General features: G+C 36.5%; 1 protein-coding gene across 5 annotated transcripts in view; it reads left to right on the top strand.

Moving 5' to 3' along the window:
* Positions 1–25,628, top strand: part of ARID4B (AT-rich interaction domain 4B) — a 185,072-nt gene that overhangs the window by 154,043 nt on the left and 5,401 nt on the right. For 4 of the 5 annotated variants that reach the window (XM_049868572.1, XM_049868571.1, XM_049868574.1 and 1 more), the window contains 6 exons: positions 3,501–3,585; positions 6,303–6,501; positions 13,041–14,255; positions 16,991–17,104; positions 19,295–19,510; positions 25,308–25,454. In XM_049868572.1, coding sequence (XP_049724529.1) covers positions 3,501–3,585; positions 6,303–6,501; positions 13,041–14,255; positions 16,991–17,104; positions 19,295–19,510; positions 25,308–25,454 — 1,976 coding nt within the window. Of the gene's footprint in view, positions 1–3,500; positions 3,586–6,302; positions 6,502–13,040; positions 14,256–16,990; positions 17,105–17,776; positions 17,933–19,294; positions 19,511–25,307; positions 25,455–25,628 lie in introns of those variants that run through there. The other variant, XR_007515305.1, reaches the window with a different exon arrangement.

Consider the following 25,628-nt stretch of genomic DNA (forward strand, 5'->3'; position numbering starts at 1 on the left):
TAGAACACTGATAGTAGTAGTTACATAAAGGGACAGAACATTTCCTATTTTTAATATAGTGATCACTTATAGCTGCCAGTTTTCTAATTTTTTTTTCTTTGTAAGATTGATCAGGCATCTAAAGTGCTATTTAAAGCCTCATTAGGTTTTGAAACATTTGTCTTCCGATATGTTTATTTCATTGGTTCTCAATCTCCATTTAGTGAGGGCATTTGTAATTTGTAAAAGTTCCCTCATCCAAAATTTTCACGCATTGTTTTCACCTTACTCCCTCATCACAAGATTATACTGTGCATTTTTAATGAGGCTTTTTCAGTCCTGGCCTGTTACTCTTCCCTGTGCGTACTCGGAGTTGGTCCTGGCTGTCATTATTCTGGCACTGCACTGTTATAATAGTAGTCCTGTTCCCATTCGCCTCTGACTCCGCACATACTGCTTTTTGGCGAGTTATTACTTGCAAGATCAATTCACTCTGATGGTTTGAGTTTCTTAATCTGTGAGATCCGTTCACTAGCAGATTTTTAAGACATGTTCTAGTTCTAAAGGCTAATAATCATAATAACAATAGCAATACTGTATTTTTACATTTTATAAAAGTAGTATAAATATGCCTAAGAAAAGAAAAAAATTAAAGGATGATGTTGGAACAAGGGAATGCCTGAGTAACAACAACAAAAAGGCACAAAGTAGAAGGAATGCAAATAATAAAGAATCATAATACTAGCTTATTTTTATAGAATCATAAATTACCATGTAATTACTCCCAACAGGAAACATCCCAAGGAGTATTCCAAGGAATTTCATAAAGCCATACAGAATATTCAATAAGAATTAAAAAAAAATTGATATCCAAAATAGAAAGACTATCCAGAATGTAGTGTTTATATTACTACTGCTCAAATATTTTAGCAGTATTTGTAATTTGTTTGATCTAACAATTTGCCTTTTATTTGTCTTGTCTTGTCCAACACTTGCTTCACATAACAAATCTGACTGCTTACCTCCCTCTAATAACCAGTCCTCTCACACCATCTTTACTTTATAATTTGTTGGAGGAGAAAAAGATTACCATGGAGCATCCATTATTTTATCATTTATGTGTATATTCCTCCTACCTTGTTCCTAAAAGAATTTAAGCAACAAGCATCACTCTGCTCATACTCATAAATCTTCCTCTGTCAGTGAACTATTTTAAGCACGGGGACAGTGTGTTCTGGTTGTTTGACATGTATGGTTCTTCGTGTAAAATGTACAGACGTACAAGGTGATGGTTGCAGTCTTAAATTGTAAGCAAGTATTTTATCTTAATTCAAAATTATAATTCATGTCTAAAACATCACTCAAATGGGTTTTATTCTTGTTGTTAGTAAAAATGTCTTTGTCTAGCTTACACTGATGTTACGTATAACCATCATGGACTAGCTCAGCTAATCTTACAAGGGAAAAGACAAAACAAGAAACCTCGTTCTTTTTAAAATTATTTTATTGTGCTTTAGGTGAAAATTTACAGCACAAATTAGTTTCTCATTCAAAAATTCATACATAAATTGTTTTGTGACTTTGGTTGTAATCCCCTCAGTGTGACAGCACTCTCTCCCTTTCCACCCCAAATTCCCTGTGTCCATTTGTCCAGTTTTCCTGTCCCTTCCTGCCTTCTCATCTTGCTTTTGGGCAGGAGTTGCCCATTTGGTCTCATATATTTAATTGAACTAAGAAGCATATTCCTCACATGTGTTATTGTTTGTTTCATGGGCCTATTTTGTTTTAAACAAAGTTGATATCATTGACTTCCTTCCATAATCATACTAAATAGAGAATCTTCTAGGAATTTACATTAAACTTTGCAGACAGCAGAGATATTTTCTGTTTGTTTTCCACCACCACCCCAGTTTGAGGAGGAACCGAGTTGCTTTCTTAAGCCTAATGCAGTTTTTGGCATTAATGAGAAAGGTAAATGTAGTAAAAATATAGGTGGGTGCTGCTGTGCCAGTATAAACACCAAAATAAATGTGTTTGGTAGAATAATAATACTTGCTTTAAAGTTTTTCAAAGTACTTATATATTTGTTCCTCAAGAAGCCATATATAGTCAGTTTCACTGTATACAGAAATAAACTAAGCCTGATAAGAATGGCTTGACCAGGGCCACATAACTAGTAAGCATGGATTATGTTAAGACCTTCCTAAAGCTCACATCCTTTCTTCCCCTATTCTCTCTGATTCCCTCAACAACTTCCATCAGATAACCACAAGCACAATTCTGTGTGTTAAGTTTGAGTCTTTAGTTTTGTTGCAGGCAGTAGTTTGTACCAGCAGTATAACTTTGCTAGGGAGCTGCTACGGATACTTTCCAGGCCTACTGTAGAGCAGCAGTATAATTTACTGGTCAGATAATGACCTAGGTCAGTTTCCCCCTGATTTGGGATCTCTAATTATTTCACTTAGTACCTCTAGTGATGTGGACATTTTAGTTTAAAAGCTTATTTTCAGATATTCATGTTTTAAAGTTTAAAATGTCAGGGTTTTTTGTTTTCTCCAGTAAGTGTATATAACTATTGAACACGCTGTTAATTCTTTTTAAAATGCTTATTCTTTCTAGCTGAGTTTTTACAAAGATAAACTGTTGTTTCTTCTTTGTTTTACACAGATAGCTTTATCGCAGTCAGTAGTAACTCGCATCCTGTAAAATTATGTAGACTATTAGCATTGAGTGGAGAGGGCATCACAGCTGTGTCTACTCTCAGTGTAGAAAGCACCTCATTATACTGAGAAGGTCCCTGGATGGCACAAACCGTTTGCACTCAACTACTAAAGGTTGGCGATTCAAACCTACCCAGCAGCACTGTGGAAGAAAGGCCTGGCGACTGCTTCCATAAAGATTATAGCCACGAAAACCCTATGTACTACTGTGTAACACATGGGGTTGTCATGAGTTGGAATTGACCTTTTTTTTTATTTTATTTTTAATACTGAAAAGCTTTTTAGAGTAATGATTTCTAGTATTTGAGTAGGCATTATTTCTGTTCTTGCATTGTCCATAAATTATAAGAATATGATGCTTTTCTATTACATAAAACTAGCATATTACCTTAGCTTTCTGATGTGTCTAGAGAAGAATTTCCTAAAGGCTGCTTAAAAACAAAACAAAAATTTTGGAAGTATAGAAAATATTGTAGTTTCTCCTAAAATTTATTGTACAGATTTGATTTATCTTTTTCTTAGAGCAGAGTAAGGAGCGCTAGTATAGGAGTCAAAGTGGTCTTGCTTTCTAGTTCTGGTTTAACCAGTAGCTAACACCATGCCCTTGGGCAAATCACTTCACCTCTGTTTGGGCTTTGGTAACTATTCATCATACAAGGAAGTTGAACTAAATGATCACTAAGGTCCTTTCCAGTTCTAAAATATTAAGATTTTATATATGAATTTCTCTTTAATGTGTAATATTTACTTCTTTAGTATGTGTTTTGCTTGCATATTTATATTAATTTCCTTTAATTTTAGATACGATGAATGGATTAAAGCAGATAAAATAGTAAGACCTGCTGATAAAAATGTGCCAAAAATAAAACACCGGAAGAAAATAAAGGTAAGTACTTATTTTGCTACACACCGTAGCTCTTAACTAAAGAACTTTTCTTTTGAAACGATGCGGTTAAATGTGTGCCTTAGCCTTAGAGTTAGAAGCACTGTCCTGAAATGATGAATTTATCAAGTGCTGAGTTCTGGTACAAATAATTTCGTCAGGTTGTGAAAAGACATTTTGGAGACAGTACTAAATGGTATCTGAGGTTTTATCAGTCTCAACATCGTAAAGCCACCCAGCCAGATTTCACTTAGCCATTTCATCTCTTCCTGCCCCTCTGGTTCCCAACTATGAGCTGTAGGAGACATGGGTTACTATAATAGCTGTACGCTATTCAGAGGTAGAAAACGAGGTGCCTGAAGGCAGATAAGAGCCTACTGACAGCTCTTGTTTTTCTTTTCATTTTTTTCTGACTTCAGGGAGTGGTATAGAGTATGTTCAGATGATCTATTAGCCACACTCCCTTCTAGATGTCATGGGGATATATTAATGAGTTCATGTGGAAAATTAATGTTACTTTTATGTATGATAGAATTACTCTTCATTCTAAGACTAAACCTTTTAAAATATTTGACAAGGAAGCACACTATTAACTAGGTTTTTAAGTATTTTTTATCTTAAGTGGTTTTTAATAGTTTGAATAGTACATGTAGTTGAAGTACTTAATAACCTACTGCTGTCGAGTTGATTCTGACTCACAGTGACCCTATGGGGCAGAGTAGAATTGCCCCATAGAGTTTCCAAGGAGCACCTGGTGGATTTGAACTGCCAACCTTTTGGTTAGCAGCCATAGCACTTAACCACTGTGTCACCAGGGTTTCCGAAGTACTTAATAGTTCTAAAATTTAATCTTCATATTCAAAGTAAGGAGCTATATTTACTTTACTGCTAATAAATGATAGCCTAGTGGCCTGAGATAGTGAAAGCTTTCTCCTAATGTGGTTTTTCTTATCTCACTGTAAAACTGAACCCAGGTTTTTTAATTTTCAGTATAGCAACCCAGTAGCTCCATCTCAGGCCTTCTTAAACTTCTTTTAATCTTCACTACTTGTCTTTACTGGAATGTATGAATCAAGCTGTATTTAGCATTGTTTTTTAGTTATTTATTCGAAGAGCATTTTGCAACACTAGGAAAGCTAATTTTCTTACACAAAGCAAGGTTTAGAGCAGTACTTCTGAGGCAGAGGAGAAGACAGGGATTGTTGTTAGGTGCCATTGTGTTGGTTCCAACTCACAGTGACCCTATGTACAACAGAAGAACAGAAGGAAATGCTGCCCGGTCCTGAGCTGTCCTACAATTGTTGTTATCCTTAGAATTGTTGCAGCCAAGGATGGGGGGGGGGGAAGCAATATTAGAATATCTCTTAGGAAGTTTTTTCTAAATACTTATGTCTGTTCAGTTCCTGGCCCTTCCCCAGGCGTATTCAAATTCCTAATCATAAGGGAATGGGCATGCAAATTTTGAAAAAGCTTTCTAAGTAATTTTCTGATATTGCACACCTCTTCCCTCACTCAATCTCAACTTACCTTGAGGACCACTTTTTTAGAGGTTGTCCTGTAACAACAGGGCTTTGAAAGCCATATTTGGACTGGAATAGACTATTTTGCCTTCATGTGAAAGAATTAAGCCCAGATGCCTCAAGGCAGCCAACCTCACAGTTGAGCGTGTGTCAGGATCACCCTTAAAACTCAGATTCCTGGGTCCCATCTCCAGACTTTCTGAAACAGCTGGTTTGAGGTTGGATCCAGGAATTTGCATATCTAACAAGTCACCTGAAGGTTTTGATGTTGCTAGGACAGGGACCACACTTTCAGAACAGCTACCTTAAAAGATTCATTATATATATGTTCTCTCCTGTTCATCCACAGTGGTATTAGCTATGTACCACCTTAGAGAACTGTGAAAATAGTCACTCATTATATATATGTTCTCTCCTGTTCATCCACAGTGGTATTAGCTATGTACCACCTTAGAGAATTGTGAAAATAGTCACTCATATTTTCTAGTCTGACTGTGTAACAGAACTTCAGAATTGTTTGCTGTTACTTCATGCCCTGAGATCCTGCCTGAAGTATTTTTTCTATAAATTATTTTAAAGCAAATTTAAAAAATGGTTTCCAAGAAATATTAGCTAATCTCTGCTTATCTACTTGAAAGCAGAAGATTTGAGAAAATTCATTTTTTTCCTGAAGCATTTATTTATGAGGGAGGAAGGTCGCCCCTGACTTGACTTTACAACATATCATTTATTTAGAGTTTCTCTCAGCTGACAACTGAATGAAAGTATTTAGAGTTTTGTCTTTCCCAGCCCAGCTTTTACAAGTTTTAAAACTAAGAGTTTCTTTTTTAAAAATAAATACTTAATTTAAACCTATTGTGATGTAATTTTGAAGACTTTGTAACACCAATTTTTAGCGGTATATAGGCTTGCTAGTCTTAATAGCCTATCTGATTGCTAATTTGATTCTCACTGTTAAAACATGTCATTAATACTATACAAAAACATTTTGCTCTCCCTGTAGTATTTTGCTAAATAACTTTCAAAAAACTTCTTTGACTGTTTTGGTGGAGTCTTCTTATATTTTTCCTTTATATGTTAAGTATTTAATAATACATTCTATAACTTTGAGTTAAAATGAATATTGACATTGTTACTAATAAATAGGTGATGGTAAGTTATGGCTAATGTGACATACTCTTTTCTTTTTTCTTAACCTAGAATAAATTAGACAAAGAAAAGGACAAAGATGAAAAATACTCTCCCAAAAACTGTAAACTTCGGCGCTTGTCAAAACCACCATTTCAGACAAATCCATCTCCTGAAATGGTATCCAAACTGGATCTTACTGATGCCAAAAACTCTGATACAGCTCATATTAAATCCATAGAAATTACCTCTATCCTTAATGGACTTCAAGGTAAACATAACATCCTGCTGCATGCAAGTATTTGATTTTTGTTTTTATAAGTCAAATTCTATAACTAATTCAGTGAGATTATAAGAATTGTTTTTTAATTGAACCAGAATTTTGTTCTCTACTATTACTTGAAATAAAAGCGGCCATTGGTTGAGGCTTAGAAATCTTTTTGCTATTAATAGATATAAAGGCAACATTAAATTTTAACTAAAATTTAATATCCTGCAGCATTGTTACTGTATATTTTTTAGGCACCATCCTTTCTATTGCCGTGTAAAAGCATAGTTTGTATTATACAATATCAAACTATAAAACTCTGCAGCACTGACAGTTCTTGTAAAGAATGCCAAACTTTGCTTATTTTGGTGTCACTATTATTATTTCTTTTATGATGGCACTATTTTGTAATATATATGGTAGAATGAAGTAAATTTCCAATAATAAAAGCAATAAGGACTGGAGGGGGAGATATAGTAAGTCTGACTGGGCAGGGAAAGGGGGGATCTGATCTATCAAACCAAAGTAAAAGAATACGTCTCCACAAAATACTTTATATTTTCAAATAACTTGAAGAGAATTTTTATTTTTTTTGTATGTAATGAAAATTGCTTTTCGTCTATTTTATTTCAAGTGGATATTTATATGAACTCATTCTATAAACAAAAGCTATAAATATTTGAAAGCTCATTTAAAATTTTTTTCAGTTGTCTTAGACACACAAAGTAATATATAGAAAATATATATAAAGAACAATAATCTGAACATTAGTATGTCTACCACATGGTAGAACAAAGAGAATGTACTTATAAGGATTCTGTGTCCGCTTTCCTCACCCTAAAAGTATCCTGACTTTAGCGTAATCATTGCTTAACTTTACTTTGTAATTGTTTTACCTACGCATATATTCCTAGTCAGAATATTGTTTAGTTTTTAAAAACTGAGTAGTAAGTATAAACCTAGCTATGTAAAAAAAGGGCAGTATTTCCACTTAGACAAAGGCTCCCTGAGAATGTTATCTATTATAGAGTCTCTAGGTGATATTCTGGTTTCAGCTTCAGTTTCTCTGAGAAAAGCCCCACTAGGGAATTCAGTGTGGCAAGGTCATAAGTGAGTTCTGGAAAGCACCAGGGACTCATGACAGTTAGGATATCTGGCATAGTTGTAGTGGATGACTTGCAGGAGTATCCTTAGTTGGGAGTAGGCTGATCTGTATTTTCTGATTCTAGACTTACTAAGATTTACCTCTAGCTTTCAAGGAAAGGGCAAAGCAGAATGTTTCTGCTAGGAGAAATGATGTTCTTGGCCCATCCAGGTAACAGCACATGGGACATTCAGGGGAGCGTTGGAATTCTATCAGCAGCACATTGTCAGAACAAGCTACATCTAAGAATCTAGTTAGGTTCCCCTGGGCTTTCAAAGACTGAATAATGTCAGCAGGCATCTTAGTGTTGATAATCCTTAGTACAACTTTCTTTTGAGTAACACTGCACTAGAGTGGACTGGTTTCCTTCTACATCTGCTGCACAGCTGTCTTCCTAGAGCGATCCCATTCTAGGAGTCTTTTCAACATAGTTCTTTTAATTCCTTTGTTTTCTGCATCTCATCTATTACCCTCTCCCTCCATCCTTGGTTTATTCTCATTTTGATAGAGGCACATCCTCCAGTAGCTTCTTAAGAACAAGTGCATTACAGGGAAGGTAAATTTTAGTGACTCTGCAAGTCTGCAGATATTTTTATTCTGCATCATAGTTTGTCTGGGTTGCAAGTTTTACCTTTAGTATTTTACTGGGATTGTTTGGTTGTCTTTTTGCTTCCAGTGTTGCTTCTGTGAAGTCGACAGTTCTTAAAATTCCTGATTCTTTGTATGTGACTTGTTTTACTGTTTGATTTTTGCTTTTCTCCCTCTCCCTGGAATTTCCAAGACTGTTTGTTTCTGATGTCCTAAAATTCCAGTGACGTGTGCCTTACGTGGATCTGTTTTCATCCATTGCGCTTTATCCTTGGTAGGCTCGTTTAGTCTAGAAACTCCTGTCTTTTTGTCCTGGGCAGTTTTCTTGAATTATTTTGTTATTTCCTCCTCTGTATGTTTACTGTTCCCTTATTTTTGACGTACATGATTTAGATATTGTATCTTTTGAAATACATTCTAATGTGCTTATCTTTTTTTGGTTTATTTTTCATTCTTCTGTCTTTGTCTTCTAATTTCCTAGAGATTTTCTTACCTTTGTCTTTTAATCCTTTTATTGAATGCTGTAATGTTTATTGACTGCTATGTTTTTAATTTTTGAGCGCTCTTATTTTCTGCATGTTTTTATACTATTCTGTTCTTGTATAATATGGGTACAGTGTTTTGCCAGCCTCACACGATCTTATTGTTCGAAGAATATTGTCATTTTTTTAAGTTTTGTTTTGCATGGTCATTTTACCTCCAATTTGTTGTTTTCTGTTTTATTGTTTTGATCTCTTCCCTGCTAAGATTTTTTTTTCTTGGCTACCTTTTCATGATTATGAGCAAAAGACTGAATACTGATTTAGAATCTCTGGCATGTGGCTAGGGTTTGTTAACTTTGAGTTTTACTGGGAGTTCCTCCATGTCAGATCTTTAGGATTCCAGAGAGAAGAGGCTCCCAATCTCTTGGCGGGAGGGTAAAGGACTGGCTTCTACTATTCCATGACCTAGTTGAAGAAAAGGTTGGAAAAAGGGAAGTCTTAGCAGTTGAGGAAGGAGCCCTGGTACAGTCGTTAAGCACTTGGCTGCTAACCAAAAAAGTTGGCCGTTTAAACCCACCAGCCCCTCTGTGGGAGAAAGATGTGGCAGTCTGTTTCTGTAAAGATTTATAGGCTCAGAAACCTTATGGGAGCAGTTCTACTTTGTCCTACAGGGGCACTATGAGTCAGAATTGACTCGATGGGCAACGGGTTTTAGAAGTTGAGGAAAGGGGTAGGAAAGGGGGAGTCTTAGCATATGTTCACTTAACCGCCCTGGTTTCAGCATCACAGCTGTATTTGCGTTCAACAGTTCTTATCATCTCCCAGCCAGAAACCCTCTGTTTTACCATCGTTAGAGAATAAACTTATAGAGGGTAGTCACCAATCAGCCTGGAATAGGAGTAAGAATCTAGGAATCTGCGTGTCAAAGGTATTCGCCCAATCCCTCCCCCTTTTTTCAATTTAACAGGTACTTTTGGTGCAGCCAGTTATTATTGAGGATTGTATGGCAAACTGGGTTGGTTCTCGCTCCCATCACTGCTGGCTTGAGATTTAGCTTTCTTGGGTCTGTTTCATTCATCCATTTGCTTTCTGCCTTACAAATTCTGTTGCTGTTCTCTCCTGGTTTTCCCTCTTCTTAAAGGTTTATATTATTTCAGAAATTGTTTTTATGTACCACTATACCATTCTTTATACCATAGGGGAACCCTGGTGGTGTGGTGGTGAAGTGTCACGGCTACTAACCAAAAGGTCGGCAGTTCAAATCTAGCAGGTGCTCCTTGGAAACCCTATGGGGCAGTTCTACTCTGTCCTACATAGGATCCCTATGAGTCAGAATCAACTCGACAGCAACGGGTTTTAGATATACCGTGGGGTGTGTGTGTATTTATATATATAAAGTCTTCATACAAATGTGATCATACGAACCCTGCTTTTTTTTCACTTGGTAATAAATGTTACAACTCTTCCCATATTAGCACATCCATATCTATTTATTTAGTTTAGGTATTTGTTTTTTTCATGTTATAAAAAATTTGACAGGAAACATCCATATCGGGATTTCAGATATTCTTTTCTTTATATTTTTTCTTTGCCGAGTTTTTATTTTTGCTCATCAATTGAAATTCAAGGCATCTCAAATATTTCCAATTAAAAATTATTGCTCATATGTATGCATATGTATATATCAAGAAAATTTCATTCCACATGTGAGTGTAGAACACAGACAACTAGGAGTTTATCCCGTTTGCATGAGATATGCTGGGAACAGGATAGAGAGTAGGTTGTGGGTTGGAGTTCTGTGGAGAAATTGAATGCCCCAGAGAAAAATCTTCTACATCCTGGCATAGGAAGCCCCCTAGAGTAAACTGGATCCTTGATCAAAAACCTTAACGGAAAACTTTTCAATAGTAAATCCTACCAACACAGGTTTTGGTAAGTCACCCTTGAATATGAATCAAGAAAAGCTCCAACATAAAAGATAAAGACCAAAGCAAACATAAGAAACCACCGTGAGGAAACAGATAAGAAGGTAACAAAAGTAAACTATTAATAATCTCACTAATTATTAGTAATATCAGAGAACCTATTGCATCCGTAAAATAAGAAAAGGATATAATGAAAAATAATCAGACAACAGGAAAAACTTGGAATTAAAATTTGAAATTCAAACTTAATAGAGGGCTTAGAATTTAAAGTTGATAAAAATTTCCAGGAAGTATAAAAAGAGCAACGGTAGAAATTTTAGAGAAGAGATAAGTGACATAGAGTATCAGTCTAGGAACAGTGAAGACAAAACGAGGGAACAATAAAAACAGAGGGAAGGAAATTCGCAAATAAGTAAATTTCCAGAATTGACAGACAAAAATCTTTAAGTTGAAAGTGCCCATCAGGTGCCTGATAAAAGTAGTGAAGAAAGAGCCATGTCAGAGTACATTATGATGAAATTATAAACTAACGGGAATAAAAAAAAAAAACGCCACAAAGGAATGAGAAACCAAATGAGAACAGTGTTTTCAGTATTACGAAGGAGCAGTGTCTTTAAATTCTGAGGGAAAATAATTTCAGTCTGAAATTTTGTAACCAGTTAAGCTGTCAATCAGACAATAAAATTTGAAATAGGGATATATTCAGACATCAAGAACAAAAAATATTTATCTTCCATGTGCTTTTTTAGGAAACTGCTAGATGATAATAGATGATAGTTTCGTTCTGTTGTGCATAGGGTTGCTGTGAGTCGGAACAGACTCAACGGCACCTAACAACAACAACAACTAGATGGTATGCTCCAACACAGCATGAGAGTAAACCAAGAAAGAAGTTAGGAGATCCATTTAATTCATTATGAGATTCATTTCATGTAATTCAAGAGAAAACGTTGAAGGAAATTCTCAGGATGACACCTAGAGAGCAGACCCAGAGGGCAGCCAACCAGCTGGAGTAGAAAATAGGTCTCCAATATAGAGAGATTTGGTGAAAAAGAGGGAAGTGGATAGAATGCTTAATGGAGCAATTGAAAAAAATGTGGAAGATATTGTATGCAGAAAAGAAAGGCAATGGGAAGCTCTTGGAAAAATAAAATGCTATACACAAAAGGAAAATTTGTCAAGTGCTCTACTTACTTTTGTAGTAAACCATATTTACATATATTATAAATACTATATTTCAATGACTAAAACTAATTATATATAGAAAGAATGGGGGAAGAGAAAAGTCCTCATTGCTCATAGCAGGCTGAAGTTTTCATAAATCAACAAATAGTATATTATTCAAAGATGGCAATAACTATCAGAGGAAATAGTTATAAAACTTTGGAGTAGTTGATTTTGGAGGCTGAGTGGGAGAAGGGGGGACTGTTGGCTTTTCATTATGAGTCTAAAATTGTTTCTGTAACTATGTATTGCTTTGTCATGCAACAACACATTGAAAAGATTAAATGTTTAAACCTTTTTAATTGTTTCAATTTTTTTTACATTTTACAAACTTAGCTGAAGAACATACATGGATTTGTCAATGCAGTGCCGTAATTAAAATTCTGATTTCTCAAGTCAAATGACTTAGATGTAGATCTCAACTTGAACTAGCTTTTTGACCATGGGCACTTTAATCTCGAAATGTCAGACTCCAAAACCGTAAAACGGGGCTAGTGATAACGTAGATTTCATAGGGTTATTGTGAAGATTGAATGAGATGATCTGTGCAAAGCCTATCAAGGTACCTGGCATGTAGTAATCTCTCAATAAATGTTTTCTTAAAATAATAATAAAAGCTATTATTTTTGTGCTTAATTGATTTACTACAATGAACATTTAAGGAGTAATTTCTATAAATATTTTTATATAAGGTATGAGTTATTTAAATTAATCGTGTCCATTTTTTAAAGTATCATGAAAATCCATTGTTGATAAATCTTTGAATTGTCATTATTACATTGAAAATGAAGGCCACAATTTTATAAGACTACAGACTGTGGAATTAGAATAACCTAGGATTACATCCTGACTTCACTACTTCCTACTCATATAAATTTGGGAAAATTCCTTTTTTTTTTTTTAAATGATCAGCTTTACTGAGGTATAATTTGCACATAGTAAAATTCACCACTTACATGTTTACAATTGGATGCCTTTTGGCAAAAAGTATACAGTAGTTTAATCACCACGACAGTCATGATATAGAACATTTCCATCATTGGGTGAGTATCTTAACCTCTCTGAACCTCAGTTTCTTTACCTATAAAATACAGATAAAACCTAGCGCCTAAGGTGACTATGAACATAGGAGACATTGCTAGTGTTCTTATAATTATCTATTTTTTTCTTTTTTTCTAGCTTCTGAAAGTTCTGCTGAGGACAGTGAGCAGGAAGATGAGACAAGTGCCCAGGACTTGGACAGTAATGGCAAAGAAGAATCTAAGACTGATCATTTGGCCCACAGCAGAAATGATCTTATTTCAAAAGAGGAACAGAACAGTTCATCTTTGCTAGAAGAAAACAAAGTCCATGCAGATTTGGTAATATCCAAACCAGTATCAAAATCTCCAGAAAGATTAAGAAAAGATGTAGAAGGATTATCGGAAGATACTGATGATGAAGAAGAGGATGAAATTGCAAAAAAGAGAAAGGATGTCAAGAAGGACACAACAGAGAAATCTTCAAAACCACAGGTAAAACGTGGTAAAAGAAGGCATTGCAATACAGAGGAATGTTTAAAAACTGGATCACCTGGCAAAAAGGAAGAGAAGGTCAAGAACAAAGAATCACTTTGCATAGAAAACAGTAGCAACAGCTCTTCAGATGAAGATGAAGAAGAAAAATCAAAAGCAAAGATGACACCAACTAAGAAATATAATGGTTTGGAGGAAAAAAGAAAATCTCTACGGACAACTGGTTTCTATTCAGGATTTTCAGAAGTGGCAGAAAAAAGGATAAAACTTTTAAATAACTCTGATGAAAGACTTCAGAACAGCAGAGTTAAAGATCGAAAAGATGTCTGGTCAAGTATTCAGGGACAGTGGCCTAAAAAAACGCTGAAAGAACTTTTTTCAGACTCTGATACGGAGGCTGCAGCTTCTCCACCCCATCCTTCTCCTGAGGAGGCAGCAGCAGAGGAGCCGCTGCAGACAGTAGCAGAAGAGGAGAGTCGTTCACCCAGTGCAGAGCTAGAAAAACCACTACCAGTCAGTGTCGATAGTAAACCTGCTGAGGATAAAACAGTGGAAGTCAGTGACAAAAAAGCAGAATTTCCAAGTAGTGGCAGTAATTCAGTGCTCAACACCCCTCCTACTACACCAGAATCACCTTCATCAGTCACTGTAACGGAAGCCAGTCGGCAGCAATCTTCTGTAACAGTATCAGAAACATTGGCTCCAAACCAAGAAGAAGTTCGAAGTATCAAGAGTGAAACTGATAGCACAATTGAGGTGGATAGTGTTGCAGGGGAGCTCCAAGACCTCCAGTCTGAAGGGAATAGCTCACCAACAGGCTTTGATGCGAGTGTGAGCTCCAGCAGTAGTAATCAGCCAGAACCAGAACATCCTGAAAAAGGTGAGAAGGAGAAAGTATATGTTGAGTTATTTTAGGATATCCCCTCTTAAATGTGTAATGGTTTCGCAGTATCTCTTGTTACAACATGAGACGTTTAAGTGAAGTACTTGTGTGAACATGGTAAAAATGGAGATTAAAAGGTAACTTGAGTAGTAGAATGCATTTAAAAGCTTGAAAAAGCTTTAATGTTCTTTGCTTGAGCCATCCATGACATTTCATAGTGTACCAGAACACATCCTAGAAATTGCACCCAAGCCCAAATCCAAACCTATTTGGAAATTCATTATACACTGGTTGACTATATGGCATGAGCAGTTAAATATATTTCTGTAACGTTGTTTTTGCAATTGTAATGTGCAGTTTCTCACAAACATTTTGATTTATTGACAGACCCCTCCACCCTTAACCAAATACTGTATGTAGGGGTTTGGAGCAACCAACTGTCCAGGCACTGCTTTCCTCAGACAACCGTGTCAAACTGATTTTCAAGCCTGACTAACTTGTGTGAGTTTGTAAAGGAATTTGATGCTTTCTTAGATGCATAGCTTCCAAATTGAAGGACCAAATGTATATGTTAATAACCTACAGTAATACTTTTTTGATTTTCCGTGTAGTTGTTAAAAGTGGAAATTCAAATTAGTACTTTCCAAAAGTATTAGTGCCTTTTGATGGTGCCATAGCTATACTTCTGTCGTCATTTGTCTTATAAACCACTTGGTTCAAGTACCTTTAAGTCAATATATGCAGGGCTGACACTTGGCTCTGGAATACACATTCCTTTCACTGGGAAGATAGAGAGCACTAGGGTTTATATTTCATATAACATAACAAATTTCAGTATGCTAAGATTTAGATTCTTTTAGCTAAGCTTAGAGCGATATGATCTAGATCATAATTCTAAGTTTTCTCACACAAATCTTGACTTAAGACATTTATCTTTATAAATCATAAAGTAAAAAAATATAGTTGCAATTGGCTTGTTCTTTTTTTTTTTCCACATTCGCATGTACAGCTCCTATATTAGTGTGCCATACTATCTCATTGAAATGAATATCCAGGCGTGAATAGAGTAATCCAAAATTAAGGATTCCTTTATGATAGGAAATTAGAAAGGCTTCCAACAATGATATAACAAAGTTTTAATAATTATAATTCTTAAGAGGTTGTATCCTTATCGCGCTCCTCATATCTTAAGAAAGATTAAAATACATATAAAAAGAGATACCATATCTTTTGATAGACTAAGTAGTGCTGCCCTTTTGAATTTTAATCTTGACTAGGTTAAAAAGTATGGAACTTCAGAGCCAGTCCCAAATTTAGGGTAAGAGAGACCATTTGTTTTATCAAATCAAAGCATTTGTACAGTATTTTTTAAGAATTACATCTCTTTAGAAATAAATTCTTAAGTACCTGTTCCCCATGACCTCATTTTAATAAAATTATCTCCTACTAATATTGGAAAATCGACATTATATTAGGTAAAAACGTAAAATTTACTATTTAAACTTTGTTTTTCGCTCTGATGTAGCTTACATATAGGTACGAAAGGCACTATCTTAGAGAGGAGGCTGGCAGTTATTTTTTTGATTCTGTGCTTCTGTACAGTCAATATCTTCATCACCTTCTTTGTGTCTCACTGAAGTTGTTATATTACAATAGCATTAGAAAAAGTTATAAATAAGATGTGACTCATTTAAAAAGAAAAGAAAAAACCAACTGTCTAGGAAGTTGCAAACAATCGATAGCCTATCCCATTTTTGACAAGGGAAGTCACATCTTACATACTTAAGGTCAATTTCAGCATTCTTAACAGGATCAAAAAACTTTTTTTTTGTAGCAAACATGGCATAATTTTATTAAAATTTATATCATATCATCATAGCATTTGGCATTGGAACCAGCTAGAGATAGGACTCTACTAGTCTCTGAAAAAAGAGCTTACTCTATAATCTGGGAGATAATACATGTAATTAGAAAAATATAGAAACAAAGCAGATGGTAAGAACCAAATGAACAGTGTAGGTAAATGTTATAGTTCAGAGCAGTGATTTATTAACAAAGACTGTGGCATCAGAGAAGGTCTTAGTGAAGATGTAAGACTTGGGCTAGTCCTTGAAGAAAAGAGAGACATCTGTAATGTTTTGAGAAAATTTCTTACCACGAAGATGAACAGCTGTGCTGGATTTGTACATGGTGTGTACGTGTTGACCAGTGCCCTGGGAGCTAAGTGATTATTGAAATAAATAAATTGGTAAAATAACCATGTGTGAATTACTGCTAAAATTTATCCCAATAATATCATCATAAAATTATATTAATATCATTATAATATATATCATTAATATTTTAATCTGTAATTAAATCTTAATATTTTGATTTTATTGAATCTTAACAAATTTCAGTTTTTATTTTCAGCATGTACCTGTTTTTTAATTACTAGACTCATATACTCCCAGTACTTTACTGAGAACTATTTGCAGTTTATATCTGATTTTGTAAAGAAGTATATGCATACTTTATTTGATTTTTTAAAAAGCCCTATTTTTGTACATATAATCATTCAGCTTTATTAATGATAATATAAAATATTTATAGTTAATTTCTGTGATAATCTATGAGTCTTATAATGTGTAGTTTTGAAATTATTCCATGCTTATAAAATGTGGTATTAATTTAAACCTAGGGAAGGTTTGATTTATATTTTGTGTTGCTTAATAATTTTTTTCCCATCATAGCCTGTACAGGTCAGAAAAGAGTGAAAGATGCTCAAGGTGGAGGAAGCGCATCAAAAAAGCAGAAAAGAAGCCATAAAGCAACAGTGGTGAACAACAAAAAGAAGGGAAAAGGCAGTAAGTGTGAAACCTCTAATTTTTTAAATATAAAAATAAAAGCTGATACATGTATTTTTTCCTGTTAAAAAAGGGTGTTCAGGATACGGTGTAGTTCAATATTTTGATGTGATCTTTTCCTTCAAAAAAAAAGTCACAGAGTCTTCTGACCCTCAGTATTAATTCTAAGATGAAGCAGTTTGGCAATATTCAGCAGTAGTATTGACTGCTGATGAACAGACATTCCTTTTTTACGATACTGAGCCAGTGTAATATAAACATCAACATCTTTATGTTATCTTTGTGTTGTACAGTCCTTTCCATTTGCCATTATATGTATCACATTGTAAAATGCTTCAGTTATAAATCCTTTTTATGACAATGAAATTGGTAATTCTTCAGGGCAACATCAGCCTAGAAGAAAATAACTCAGATACTTTTAGAACTATAATTCCAAGAATTTCAGTCTAACTACATTTATATCTTTGTTTAGTACCCCAAACTATATGCCCTGAGAGCAGCTACAAGTATTTTTGTTAAGTATGCTCCAGCTAAAGCCTTAATTTAGCTATGACTCTGATTGTCAACCTACAGAGATATATATACTGTATTTCTCCTGAGAGCTGCACATTTTATCTCTCTTTTGTAGACACAAAGTGAGAAGCAGAAAATATGTAAAGAATTTTTTTTCAGGTGTCCCACACTGACCTCCTGCTGCTCTTCCAGGAGACTCCTGCCACCTCCACTGCCTGACCTTTGCTATCAGCCGGCTTGGCTGCACTTCAGTGCAGAAAAGGGTTATTCGGCCAGCTCCCCGAGGTTCTGCTGAGCCCATATGACTTCCAGGCGGTGAATATGGCATCCCTCGGGGCCCCGGGCGGCTGTGCTCAGAGGGCCATGAAAGCCAGGCTGAGGCAGACCACTGCATCAGAGTGGGGCCAAGCCTTGGGTGGCTTAGCTAGGAGTTGCCAGGGATTTCAGAGCAGCAGTGGGGGGACTGGGATGGGATTAGTTTAAGATACCTGTGACAGAGTGGTGGAGTTTCTTTATTCCCAAAACAACACAGTGGGAGGAGTTGGCGTCTACTTTGCCAGTTGGGATACTTTTTAGGCTTTGAGATCCTAATAGATTTTTTTTTTTGGTGGCTGCTGTTAAACGAAGTATCAGTAAATATATACCAAATTGATCGTCGATTATTTGGTATAACTGAGAGGATATTTAAAGTGATTTTTATTACACTGAGATGTTTTTGTCTTCAAGATTTTACAATTTAAATGATGTTTACTAAGAGGGTTCATCTTCAACAAGTCAATTAACATATCCATGTACTTTAGAGATACAATGGTTGATTGTATTCTCTCATTTTAATTATTGAGCTTATGCCATGGTGAATCAGAATGAGTAAAACTTTCTCTGAGAATAGTTTAGTAAAGTGAATGAACTCTTAATGGAATCTAAAATTAATACTCTGTATCCAGAAAGAGGTAATTTTTAGAAATACTAATCCCATCACCTGTTTACACGGTAAGCTGTCAAGGTCAAGCATTTCCATTCTAGTACTGAAACTTAATCAGCAGAGGCAGGTGTAAAGAATATAATTATTACACTGACTTCTGGATTCTTTATAAATTACTGAATATGTTTATCGGGGTGAAAATGATGTTTATTTTAGTTAACAAGGTATGATGTAGGAGTTCCTTAAGAAATTCATCGTACATTTAGCATCTATCCCCAAAGAATTCTTTACTGAGCATGATTTGATTGTGTATCATTTGTTTGTGGCTGAAGGAGTAGAAAAATGTTACATGTACATGATGTATACACAATCCAAAGTATTAAAATTAAGTTTCTACAATGAATCATTTTAAAAGATGTTCTATTCTAGTTTACATATTAACATACTAGAACAGAAAGTCCTTCAGATAATTATTCCATATCTGACAATCTGACAAGTATAATGAAAGATTAGTTTGAGTGATTTCTTTTTAAAAATTATTATCAGTAGTTCAGGTGTACACTTTTTAAACTGAGATGCTGCTGTCTTTGTAAGTGATGGTTTTCCAGCTTCCTAGACGGGGTCTACAAAGGAAATGGTTTACGGTAGTAGTAAATTTAAATGGCTAATTTAAAATTGTCCACCAAAAACTTGTGACAGAAATTCTTCGTTACTTTTCTGATGTTTATTAATGCTTTTATTTTTTATTCTTTTAGCAAACAGTAGTGATAGTGAAGAACTTTCTGCTGGTGAAAGTGTAACTAAGACCCAGCCAGTGAAATCAGGTTCCGCCGGAATGAAGTCTCATAGTACCAAATCTCCTGCAAGGACTCAGTCTCCCGGAAAATGTGGAAAGAATGGTGATAAGGATGCTGAGCTAAAGGAATCAAGTCATCGATTGCCCAAAGTTTACAAATGGAGTTTTCAGATGTGTAAGTGCCTGTGTTAAAACTACATCAAGTAGAAAAATTCAACCTCGTTACTCTTTTTTTAATAAGTATTTTAGTGTGTTTTCAGCAAATGTTTGTTTACACAGCTGATTAGGTTCCCATTCAACAATTTCTACACAAATTGTATAGTGACATTGGTTACATTCTTCACAATGCATGGAACACTCTCATTTTTCCATTCTGGTGGTTCCATTTCTAGTAGCTAATTTCTCTGCCCCCTTACCTTCTTATCAAAAAGCCCTGGTGGTACAGTAGTTAAAGGGCTTGGCTGCTAACCTGAAGGTCAGCCATTGGAACCTGCCAGGCACTCCATGGGAGAAAGATGTTGCAGTTAGCTTCCATAAAGATTCACAGCCTTGGAAGCCCTGTGGCTCAATTTTACTCTGTCCTGTAGGGTTGCTATAGTTGGAATCAGTTTGGTGGTAGTTGGTTTTGGGTAACTTCTTATCTTTATTTTTAAATTTACTGTTGGCCGTTTAGTCTTACATAGATTTTTTAAAGAAGTGCAGTACTTAAGGATGATATTGTTTATTTTGTGAGCCAACCTGTTATTTAACTAAAAGATGACCTCAGGATAGTTTCGGTTCAGTGTTAAAAGAGTATCTCAGAGCAATAATCTTGGGGAGTCCTCCAGTCTCAACCAGACCAGGATATTTAGATTTTTTAAGAATTTGTGGGTCTGTTCCATTCCTCAAATATCCATTCTATCAGGATCCATCTATGATTGCCCTCATCAGAACAGTTGGTAGTGGTAGCTGGGCATCGTCTAGTCCTTCTGGTCTTAGGGTAGATGAAGCTGTGGTTTGTGTAGACTATTAGTCCTATAGACTAATTTCTTCTCTGAATCTCTAGTTTCCTTCTTTCTCTTTTGCTCTGGATGAATAGAGACCAATAGTTGTATCTTGGATGGCAGCTCACAAGCTTTTAAGAGATGTCATGGATTGAATTGTATTCTCCAAAGATATGTATCAACTTGGCCAGGCCATGATTCTCAGTGTTATGTGATTGTCCACCATTTTGTCATCTGATGTGATTTTCCTATGTGTTGTAAATTCTGTCTCTATGATATTAATGAGACAGGATTAGAGGAAGTTATGTTAATCAGGCAGGGCTCAATTTACAAGATTAGGTTGTGTCTTAAGTCAGTCTCTTTTGAGATATAAAAGAGAGAAGTGAACAGAGACATGGGAACCTCATACCACCAAGAAACAAGAGCCAGAAGAACAGCATGTCCTTTGGACCAGGGGTCCCCAAGCTGAGAAGCTCCCCGACCAGGGAAGATTAATGACACGGACTTTCCCCTAGAGCTGACAGAGAGAGAAGGCCTTCCCTTGGAGTTGGCACCCTGAGTTCGGACTTCTATCCTATTAGACTGTGAGAGAATAGAATTCCCTTTGTTAAAGCCATCCACTTGCGGTATTTCTGTTATAGCAGTACTAGATGATGAAGACAGAATTTCCTACCAGGAGTGGAGTGCTGCTCTGACAGATACCTATCATGTGGTAGGTTTTGAAACTGTGAATGGATAGAGGCTGGAAGAGTTTTAAAGTGACTAATAGTAAAAGCATAGATTACCTTGAAGAGACTTTTGGTGGAATTATGGACATCAAAGACAATTCTGATGAGGACGCAGAAGGAAGTGAGGAGAGCTGTTACACTGGAGATGGTGCAGATGGCGAGAAGCAGCAGCAGACAAATGGCTGCAGCAGAATCAGGAGACCAGTGTTAGACAGCACTGGAGCCAACCGAAGGAGCAAGGAAACTGAGTGTCTTTGGCAGGAGGCTTTCTGACGGAGTGGGGTGCCTCTGGCACTTATAGGTGGAGCTAAAGATCTTTGGAACACTTCCTCCAGCAGGGCAGATGTGGTTGGTTAGGCCCAAAGGGCTGAGAGGCCAAGGAACCAGGGAGCAGAAGCTGGAGAGACAAGGAACACAGGAGCCACAGCCTCCTAGATTTCAAAGAGTCATATCTTCACCAACTTGGTTCTGAAACATGGGACTGCTGCTTATGAGTGCAAGCAGGAGGGTGCTGGATCCACTGCTGCCCAAAGCTGAGGGGGCAGAAGAACAGGGTCTGCTGGGGCTGAGGGGGTAGGGTCACCACTCAGATGGACTAGGAGAATGGGGCTGCTCAAAGCTGAGGGAGCAGAATTGCCATTCCAGTGGGCCTGGAAGGCAGAGCCAAAACCCAGGGCTGAGGGCCCTCCACCCAGAATCCAGAGAGTGTGGCCAATACCTAGAGCTTGGAGGGCAGGACCATTGTCTAAATGGTCTCAGAGAACAGGATTATTTTTAAGCCTTGAGGGTTAATGTAATGTGTTCTGCTGACTTGCTTGGTGCCTGGTATCCCTTCTTTCCCTCCAATTTCTCCCGTTTGTAATGGAAATGTCTAGCCTGTACCTGTTCCACCATTGTGCTTTGGAAGCAGATAACTTGTATTTTGGATTTCACAGATGCAGAGGAATTTTTGGATTTTGGACTTGGAGTTGATTTAAGACTTTTGCTATGTCATGGGGTCAGTGTGTTTTGCATGTGTTGAGGACATGAATTTGGGGGTGGGGCAAGGGGTGCAATGTCATGGATTGAATTGTGTTCCTCCCAAATACGTGTCAACTTGGCCAGGCCGTGATTCCCAGTATTGTGTGATTGTCCAACATTTTGTCATCTGATGTGATTTTCCAATGTGTTGTAAATCCTAACCTCTATGGTGTTAATGAGGTAGGATTAGAGGCAGTTATGTTAATAAGGCAGGACTCAATCTACTAGATTAGGTTGTATCTTGAGTCAGTCTCTTTTGAGATATAAAAGAGAGAAGTGAGCAGAGAGAGACATGGGAAGATGTGCTTCCCAGGTTGGAAGGCACTCAGAAGACGATTGGGGAAGAGCTGCCTCCTCATAGTGGAGCCGACCTTAATGATGTGGATGGGACCTTCATTTGCTGATGTGACACAACTCAAAATGAGAAGAAACAGCTGCAAGCATCCATACACCTATATATACACACATATACCTACCTATGTATATTTTTTGTACACATATATGCCTACATACATACATATATACCCGCACATGTATTTTTTTGGTTGGTGCTACAAAATTATACATGCCATAAAACCCATTGCCATTGAACCTATTCTGACTCATTGCGAGCCTATAGGAAAGAGTAGAACTGCTCCGTAGGGTTTCCAAGGTTGTAATCTTTACGGAAGCAGACTGGCACATCTTTCTCCTGTGGAGTGACTAGTGGGTTCGAACTGCTGACCTTTCAGTTAGCAGCAAAGGGCTTAACCACTTTGTCACCAAGGCTCCTCATATATGCCATTTAAAACAAAAAACCTATTGTGATCAAAGTTGATTTTGACTAATAATGACCCCATAGGGCAGAGTAGAAATGTCCATAGGATTTCCAAGGCTGTAAATCTTTATGTAAGCAAACTTCCACATCTTTCTCCCACAGAGCAGCTGATGGGTTTGAACCAGTAACCTTTCAGTTAGCAGCCAAGTGTTTTAACCACTGTGCCACCAAGGCTCCCATATATGTCATAGCAGTTACCAAAAGACCCTTTTTTCTTGTGTGCATCTTAGTGACATTGTTTACCTAGGTCAGGCTGTACACACTTCACCCACATTCAGTGTATGTTTCCCGTCACCAAAAATAACAAGTATCTACTATCTAGAGATTATCCCCCTGTAATCACCAATGAACTTTGTTCTCTGTATGTATACCTATTCTTGTCTTTTTATAAGAGTGAGCTCATACAGTATTTATCCTTTTGTAATTGACTTATTTCACTCAGTATAATTTCCTCCAAATTACCCACATTAAAAGATGTTTTAAGGACTCACCATTCTTTATGGCTGTGTGGTATTCCATTGTATATATGTACCACATTTTGTTTATGCACTCATCTGTTGATGGGTACTTAGGTTGTTTTCATCTTTTTGGTATCGAGAATGAACATAGGTGTACGTATGTCTGTCTGTGTCTGTTCTATTAGATCTCTAAGGTATACCTAGAAGTGGGATTGCTGGATCTTAAGGTAGTTCTAGTTCTAGTTTTCTGAGGAAGCACCACACTGTTTTCCATAGTGGTTGTATCATTTTACAATGCAACCAGTGGTAGATAAGGGTTGCAATTGATCATAGTAACTCCTAAAAGAGGCTATACCAAATTTGAGAGGCATATTAACCAACTGCAATGCTTTTTTTTTTTAATGCATAGACCTTAGTTGAATAAACATATTCCTAGAAGAAAAATTTTAAGGCAGTTAAGACCTTAAACCACAAACACTCAGTATGTATTTCTGGTATGTTATTGGAAATTTGCTTTAAAATAATCTGATGTTATGGGTGGGAAATGGATGGCATCATAGATAAAACAAAATTTGCCGTTAATTGATAATTATTGAAACGGAATGACAGGCAACCTGTGGCTTCATTACACTACTCTCTGTATTTTTGTATATGTGAGAAATTCTCGTAATAAAAATTTTGTGAAAAAAAGAAAAGGTTACACTAGAGTTTCTCACACAGAGAAGTATGTCAAGTATCCTCTGGAGATTGAAAATCGCTCTAGAGCTTTTTAAAACATTTTACTCAATTTTAAAGTTAAACATACTCATAAAAAATGTAAAAAATAAAACAAAAAGTGGGTAAAAGAGAAAAATTCAGCTACAGTCCCTGTCACTCAATATCTACAATTTTAACATTTAAGTCAATTGGCATAATAAAATCTATTAAGAAAACATTCTGCATCCCACTTTGGAGAGTGGCGTCTGGGGTCTTAAATGCTAGCAAGCGGCCATCTAAGATGCATCACTTGGTCTCAACCCACCTGGAGTAAAGGAGAATGAAGAACACCAAAGACAAGGTAATTATGAGCCCAAGAGACAGAAGGGGCCACATAAACCAGAGACTACATCAGACTGAGACCAGAAGAACTAGATGGTGCCCGGCTACAACCAATGACTGCCCTGACAGGGAACACAACAGACAACCCCTGAGGGAACAGGAAAGCAGTGGGATGCAGACCTCAAATTCTCATAAAAAGACCAGACTTAATGGTCTGACTGAGACTAGAAGGACCCCAGAGCACGTGGTCCCCAGACCTTCTGTTAGCCCAAGACAGGAACCATCCCCAAAGTCAACTCTTCAGACAGGGATTGGACTGGACTATGGGATAGAAAATGACACTGGTAAAGAGTGAGCTTCTTGGGTCAAGTAGACACATGAAACTAGGTGGGCAGCTCCTGTCTGGAGAGGAGATGAAAGGGCAGAGGGGGTCAGAAGCTGGCCAGATAGACACGAAAATAGAGAGTGGAGGGAAGGAGTGTGTTGTCTCATTAGAGGGAGAGCAACTAGGAGTATAGAGCAAGGTGTGTTTAAGGTTTTTTTATCAGCATTTGACTTGGTTTGTAAACTTTCTCTTAAAGCACAATAGAAGTTAAAAAAAAAAATGCAGTTTTAAATTTTGGTGTCTTTCCAGTCTTATTTCTACATGTAATTTTTTAATGATACACTGTGGCAGGACACAATGTTCAGGTCGTAAGGCCTTTGATTCTGCACAAATTAATTCATTCACTCAACAAATACTATGTACATATTATGTGCCAAGCAATGTTCTAGGCTAGAAAAAAAACTTAGCAAACAAGTATTTAGAAGCCTTAGTTTTTTAGTTTATCTTCTTTAACCTTATTCTACAACCACGCTGTATGTTCTGTCTTTTATATATTAAATTTTTATTCAAAAATACGTATTGATGAAACTTTCTAATTCATAGCGGACCTGGAAAATATGACAAGTGCTGAACGCATCACAATTCTTCAAGAAAAACTGCAGGAAATTAGAAAACATTATCTGTCATTGAAATCTGAAGTAGCTTCCATTGATCGGAGGAGAAAGCGTTTAAAGAAGAAGGAGAGAGAAAGTAAGTGTTTTTACCTTACTTTTCTTAAACGTGAACCTGAGTTTATGACTCTGCAGTTACACTCGCAGGTTTATGTCTGTATCTTCAGGTGAGTTCTGTAATTGCTTTGCTTATTTTCCTCATCTATAAAATGAAAAAATAATATCTACCTCAGGTTTATGGCTAAAAGTAAAA

The sequence above is a fragment of the Elephas maximus genome, chromosome 24 (assembly GCF_024166365.1).
Source record: "Elephas maximus indicus isolate mEleMax1 chromosome 24, mEleMax1 primary haplotype, whole genome shotgun sequence".
Taxonomy (NCBI): domain Eukaryota; kingdom Metazoa; phylum Chordata; class Mammalia; order Proboscidea; family Elephantidae; genus Elephas; species Elephas maximus.